Raw genomic sequence first — 7,687 nt, forward strand, 5'->3', positions numbered from 1 at the left:
TCCATGCATATTAATTATTTTTACGTTTTTCTTTCAACTGCGAGAACTAATCACTAACTAGACGTGAATTTAAATTCTTTACTTGCCAATACTTGTTTAGTTACCCAGATTAAAGGTGAAACAAAATGTATGAAAATGGACCTTGAGGTATCGCCTTAAGGGTTACATTTATATGAACCATTTTTTTTACAAATAGTTTAGCCTTACCTGCTTAGAATGAAATTTTTGTATTGGAATATAGAAAAAAAACACTTTTTCCTGCTCGGACAGGACAAACTTTGTTTCTAAAGATATTGTAAAGTTACTGCAGTTCATAAAAAAGCAACCCTTTAGACAAAGATGATCGTAACTTGTTTTTAGATCTTTGGTATACATATTGGGCATAACAATAACATTTGGTAACAATCAGGTGGATCCAATAATATCGCATATGGGTATTTCTCAAAATAAATGTACGTAACGAAATAGATTTAACAAAATATTACTACGATTTTCTGTCATATGTGTTTTTGTTGTTCATTCATTATATATTTTTGATAGCGCAAATGTATTAAGACAAACAAAGGAGAGACGAATGTGACAGAAAAAATCATAATAATTTTTTGAAATACTATTTCGTTACTTACATTCATTTTGAGAAATACACATCAACTATATTCTTTACGAATTTGAATATGAAAACGAAACACTCGAATACCATAGTAACGGGCTAGACATATGCCTAGGAAGTAATATCGGTCTAACTCAACAACAACCTCACCATATCTCCATGTCGATTGTTAAGACCTATTAGAAAATGTAATTACCCAGAAATTATAAATTGGATCCTTCCATAAATATAATTTTAATAATATACCGCCGAAAAGTGTTAATTTGACTAAACTACGTAGTTGGTGGGTTCCTAGGTTAAAACAACATATTAAAAATATATAAAACTAATCTAATATTCATATAAAATATACAATGAACACTCAACGCACATTACCTAGTACTCTGCACACAGCGAGTTAACCGCGTAAAACTTCATAACATTAATAACTTACTTAACGATACATCGTATAATAAAATTATTTAAGGCACTAATTTTTGTTAAGGCTAAGAATCGACCTGATGATTCTTTGGTATAGTAATATTGCAATGTTACGTTTGAACTCTTTAAAAGGTAACTTAAAGTTAAGTTAACAAATGCAAAAAATATAGATTTCAACATGAACACTCGGGAGTTACTTTTGAACATTTACAAAGTGTTTGGAAACTCACCCTTAACTTACGTTGCTAAAAAACTCTAGGCATGTCGTCGGATGTTAAATAATTGGTAAATATTCAAAAGCAAGTCGCCATTTGATCTTACAATAACATCTTTGATACAAATTTCCGCAGTAATAAATTTCTTTGGTAACGAGGAACACACTCTAAAACATTAATAATAACAAGAACAAGAAAAAATTAACAAACTATTAAATATAAAATAATTATGCGATACAGCGTAATAATGTAGAATAAAACTTTACATGGTGCTACACAAGAACACCAACACATTCTTTTGATTTTGCCCGCAGTTTTACGTCACGTCATTATTTCGATTAAAATAAAAAATATAAATTATACCTGGTACATAGTGTAACTCGATTCTTGTAGAACAAAAGCATAAAATTTATATTCCTGGTCTAAAAGAGTTTACTTAGAAAATTGGGCTTTCGTAGTGCATATTTCATGAATGTTTTATACTACAGTTTTATTCTACTATCCGCAAATACATTAAACGAAAAATATTTGTCTTACGTACATACACCTACCTATCATTTCGATTTATGAACAAATTTAATATTACGTTGTTAGGACCAGTTAATGGTAACTGAGATAGCTGCTCCTTTGAGCTGCCTTATTGAAATTATATTCAATAATAAAGAATACTTTAATATTTGTCTAACGACACTAAAGCCGTTTTTATAATTAAACGAAGTATTTACGGTAGTATAGTAAATCTAAATGGCCCAATAAGAAAGCCGAAAACCGACGAGTTTTTAGGTATTTTCAATATGCGGTTCCTCTATTGGTTCGTTAAAATTAAGATATAACCGTGTCATACTCGATCAATTATAAAAACAGCCATTTTAGTTTTATGTGCATCACATATAACACGAATTCGTCTCTTCAAACATTTTTAAGAACAATCCGCCATCTTTGTGATTTCATTGGATTGAAATTAATGAACGCGGTCGCATTAGATTCCTGAAGTTAGCTGTGTTGTGCAACATTATGTTAAAGAAATCTGAACAAAACTTAAGCAGTGTGTAATAGGGATAAATATTTTCAAATACTTCATTTTATCCCCAAAACACGTTTCAATTGAGTCATTTATGCCAACAGTAATCCTTAAGCCTGAAGATTGTCACTTGTCCTCTTCGTTTCCTTATTATTTTCTCCACGTGACTGAGTTCAGACTGGCTATAGATTTTTCTCACAAGTCGTGATTAATCATATACTTAGTAAGAATATGATGTTTAACAATTTGGCAGCTGAGCAAGGACAATATCTTTAAGTTATAACTTGCGAATTGATGCTGAAGGTTGATTGAACAACTCGACATGTTCTAATCTTGGGTGGATTATCTTCTGTTTCATATTTTCGCCAACGCGTTTTGTTACGGCTGCAATAAAAAAGGCAGTAATTAATTGTTTTTCCATATTAATATTGCTGTGCTACATTGCATGGTTATTGAATCTATTTTAAAACACTTGTACTTTAACTTTTAGAAGTTATTAAATTTGAAAAAATACCTATCATGAAAGTCACTAGTTCAATAACCATATTTTTTACATTAATAAAAAAAATCGAGCTACTAATGTATATAAGAATAGCGTTAAAAGCGTGATTAATATGTTTTAAGCGAGATTGTGACTAACTTATGAAAACATATTGGCCATTGCATTCCCTATTTAAAATTTGTACATTAAGACCCAAAGCCCTACAGTCCCACATTTCCCTAAATGTAGGATTCTTTTCGATTTATTTAAAGTAATTGGATAGACTATGTACAACGTTATATTACTTTATAGTCCACACGCAACCGCTAGTCACCTACCAAAATACGTTCCCCTTTGTCGTTTACAGTAGCCGACTAGCTTGTTGTACAAGGTCTTTAAAAATATTATGTACCCTATTATTCACATTCTTGCATTTATGTATGCATTTCTACCTACATTTGGATTCAGTAATGTTAGTATTATAATACCCATAAACAAAATTAGGTTGTTAATAAATTAGAATCTAAAGAGTATTAGTTTAGTTACCGGGAGTTAGTTGTTTGTAGTGTTAAGAACAAATTAGTACATTAGCGAACAATATGTAACATAAGTATTACTGACATTGGTCGCTAGCGGCGCGGGTCATTCCGACACGAAATCCACTTTCTCCGGCATATCTTTATGTAGATGTCGTTCGTGCAACAACAAATTGTGCTTCTGGTACGCTCTGTACACACAATACGGGCACTTGAAACTGGGCTGTTTCCTACACTCGTACTTTATGTGTCGCTGCAGGGAGCCCTTGTGTTTGTATTTGTTCCCGCAGTCCACACATTCATACAGTGTCCACCCGGCCTTCCCGGAGCTGAGGCCGGCCGTCCCATAACCCAATATATAAGGCGTGTACAACTGTGCAACTGAAATGTAACGCAAAATAAAATGAATACGTGCAAGTACTATCTACTGCCAAACCAAGCCACCGAGTGCTGTGCCAAGCCAGGTAAATGCACTATGTCTCCCATTAATTTGCCTCACTACTGAATCTAAACCATCTTAACTATACATTGGCATGCAACCACAAATATTAATTACAATATTCCACTTCCACCAATCCCTTTATACATCCTTAATGATCCGTCCACATGACATGCATCACTCGTGGCATTTAACCGATCACATGACGCGTTAAATGCACCGAGCGCCACCAGTACCCACAATACATTATATCGGTTGTGTATTAAAACGAGCGCGTTACCAAGAATAGCAACTTTATTAAAATACAAAAAAGGTTATAAAAATACAATCAAATGCAATAAATCACTGTAACTTGTTGTCGATCGTTGTACAGAACTATCTACATAAGCTACAAACATTCTAGGCAGTAACTTCTTACATTATAATAACTAGGTTTGTAACATCACTTGGATAACGATACTGATTCACTGCAGCCTTAGTTAGCCGTCAGCCTGTTGATTTGTATAAAGGGTGGTTTTAAATTAGCTAACGTTCGTCTGTACTTCGTACAATTTAGTGACTAAAATATTTACTAATGTTTCACTACAATATAAATGAGATTTTAACATGAAAACATGAGCATAGCCTTTCGAAGGACTCTAATATAATCTCTTTTGGCACGAGAATTATTGTCTTACCAACAACTAAATAAAGAACTAATTTAAGACCACCTTTACAAACACAATCGTTGTGCGATTCATCACTGAACTTAATCTATGGAGAATGAGAAATCTTTAGTTAGTATTTTTATATAATTATCACAGCTGCATAAATGTAAAATGTTCTCGATGTCGTCTGACGATAACTTTAATAGGTATTGTCACTAAATTCTACGGTGAAGAATGGTTCTGTCGTTTCAAAAAATCACAACCTAGAAATTTTGCATTAATAAGTTACGTGTCATGTTGGAACCCAAATTCACTGTTTACATTTTAATCTCTAATGACTAAAGTTTCAAAGGCACTTAGTTTTATACTGACAAGACGTTCTGGTTGTACTCTGTATCTACATTTTGATTGTATGATGGTAACTCCAACGGATAATCTAAACCGGTAGCCGCGGAACACGCCTTCTATCACACCACACTACAAATATTTGTGACCAGATTATAATGCCATGTTTTAAATTATAACAATTTTAATTAAAATTAATAATTCGAGTTTGTAAAGCGACACGATTTACATGTCCTAAACAAGTTTTGCGACGATAGCAGGCTTACGACATTAATGTATTCGTATTAGCTGTAATAGAAGGAGTTTACCGCACACTACCATCCCTAACCTTACTATAATTTCTAAATGGTAATATGTATAAAATACTTATAATCTATGCGGAAGATTGTTTTGAACGTCACCGAAAAAATGTTTACCGCGCGGTAAAGATTACCTTTATCAAAACATTTAATGGCAGTCTGACGTTTAATTCTCGATACATTTCAACAATTCTTGTTAAGGCACTATATCGAACCCCTAATATCTAACAAATTGGCCCCCAACATCAATAAACCTCATTACAAGTACGTATTCATATAAGGAACTTAACATGTACATATATCGTTCTCCAGTAAACATTGCCGGGCAGGAAATACGCTTAAATTAAAATAAATGCATTAGATGTAAAGAGATCTAAAAATAAATTGAAATTATATATAAAAAATTAACTTATGAGTATTATTACGTTATAATGGAACATGCATTTATGGCAAAGAACTAGAGCATTGCTAAACTAAGCGAACGTAGCTTCATTTCGTTATTACTATGATAAACAGAGTATAAGTTAATACACGACTCGTCGCGACGTACCCGACTACACAAATAATATCAGATTCCATACAATCGGAAACAAGTTGTCCGCAACTCGCATGATTTCGAACTGGCATTCCGCGATGTACGCGTCTAAATAATACTCAAGCGTTTAAAGTTTAAATATAAATTCTGTTTCGCTGGAAAGTAACTGCAACTGGTAACGTAGCTAAAACAACTTGTACTTCTCCTCTCATACCACATCGAACCCTACATAATCATACAAACGCAGGAATGATCGTTTACATAAATGCTGTACAATATAATATATAAAAAGTGTAAAAGCGTATCTATACACATCACTTCCGACTTAACATACTGGATAAATGCAACAGTTGCTCACACTGTTACAATGCAAACTGTAACCAGCGTAAATACTATTAACTCGTCAAAATATTATTTCATTCATACTTGGTCATCACTAAGCTGTCACATTACGCTCGAATAGGTAACGATGTAAGGCACTACGGTTGTGACCATTACAATGGCGAATACATCTAACGTGACCGTCTGACACTCTGACGCCACTATCACAAAGACATTTATTCACATCACCACATTTATCACAATCGGCATAAATTGGGAATATGTTTCGAAATTTCTACTACACACTCGCTGCTCACTTCTAAAATTTCGTATACTAACCGTATTTAAACAACGATAACTGCCTTATATTCAAATCGTAAAAAATATAAAAAAACTGATATGTTGAACCCTAGCACGCGCACCGTCAGGTTTGTAGTGTGTGTATGTGTGTATGTGTGTTGTGTGTGTATGTTGTATGTGTGTGTGCGAGTGTGTGAGGGCTATGTGCACGCGTCGACATTGTCCTGCTTGATGTACTGGTCGGGCTTCATGTGCACCTCGCGGTGCATCCGCTCCATGTGGCGCGCGATGTGCATTTTCTGTTTGGCGCGGTAGACGCAGTAGGGGCACTGGAACTGCGGCTCCTTACCGCACTCCACTGTCTGGTGGTTGCGCAGCGACGACTTGAGCTTGTAGACGCGGCCGCAGTCGGGGCAGGAGAAGCTGGGCTCGCCGGGCGCGGGCGGCAGCGCGGGCGCCGTGGCAGCCACGCGCATGCCCGCCACCAGCGGCAGCGCCAGGCGCGCCGACCACTGCTCCCACGACAGGCCGCCGATCCTACTGAACGAAACGTCCTCCGGCGCGCCGCACCCGCCGCCTGAAACCGCCACACCGCTCATCATACCGACGGACCGACACGACTCGCGCCACACACACCAACGCGACATTCAACATTCCCGTGTGGTTAACGACAGTACAAGCAAACGGATACATGTTATATACATACTAATACATACATACGTAACGGATATACATCATTAATACATATACTAGAGAATATACTCTACTGTGAGTGTACCACCGAGTGCTGTGATCAAGCTTTGCGAAAGGAAAGTAAAAAAAAGAACAAAAAGAAATCATAACGTTTATTATTGACATTTCAAATCTTTTATGCAAGAAGTGTCTTTGTTTTCCTTATATTTTTTTAACAGTTCGATATAAAGTGATTATTGCTTCGACAGCGAAATTCTAAACCGAATGATTCGGCACCACAAACAAGAATTTAAAACCGCATCGTGTATACCGACTGGTTTTAGTCACACGTCATTTTTTGTGTTTGACAATAAACTTTTGTTAATGAAATGTAGTCTCCCGACCCATGGGCTTTTCTTGGCTACCTGAAATTATTAATTATATTAGTATGAACGAAAAGGAAAAAGAAAAAAAAAAACAAAATTGCACCATGCAAAGATGGGAATGCAAGCTGTGAATTGAAAAATGATCCCGGTCAAAAAACCATGCAGCATGCCGTTGTTAAGGAACATAATACTTTCTACTCACTTACCTAAACGAACAGTTCACTAAAACACAGTAAAACAGGCGGGGATAAAATGTCCGTTAAAAGCAAAGGAAAACACAGTTACATATAGTATATCTATATTTAAACTTTTCTAACCAAGTAAACCCAAATATATTCATATAAAAATCACACTAAACAATTACCTATTTTTTCCAATAACATTAACAAACAATGTTTATGTTTTTCATCTTGCAACATAGTGGTAAATAGCATGTCGGTCAACAGTTCCGCTAAGCTGA

The 7,687-nt window shown here is 35.3% G+C and overlaps 1 protein-coding gene and 1 long non-coding RNA gene across 2 annotated transcripts; both read right to left on the reverse strand.

Annotated features, from left to right (window-relative positions):
• Positions 1-424: 424 nt before the first annotated feature.
• Positions 425-3,676, reverse strand: LOC119191336. Its single transcript, XR_005113425.1, has 2 exons — positions 3,369-3,676; positions 425-2,650 (listed from the first exon to the last, which is right to left on the reverse strand). It is a non-coding gene; the product is annotated as an uncharacterized LOC119191336 (long non-coding RNA).
• A 322-nt stretch (positions 3,677-3,998) lies between these two features.
• LOC119191337 (longitudinals lacking protein-like) lies at positions 3,999-7,489 on the reverse strand. The gene has a single exon (XM_037445236.1). It carries the CDS (start codon positions 6,814-6,816, stop codon positions 6,370-6,372), a length of 447 nt encoding a protein of 148 aa, XP_037301133.1. The 5' UTR covers positions 6,817-7,489; the 3' UTR covers positions 3,999-6,369.
• Positions 7,490-7,687: the final 198 nt, after the last annotated feature.

Source organism: Manduca sexta, unplaced genomic scaffold (genome assembly GCF_014839805.1).
Source record: "Manduca sexta isolate Smith_Timp_Sample1 unplaced genomic scaffold, JHU_Msex_v1.0 HiC_scaffold_1363, whole genome shotgun sequence".
NCBI lineage: Eukaryota > Metazoa > Arthropoda > Insecta > Lepidoptera > Sphingidae > Manduca > Manduca sexta.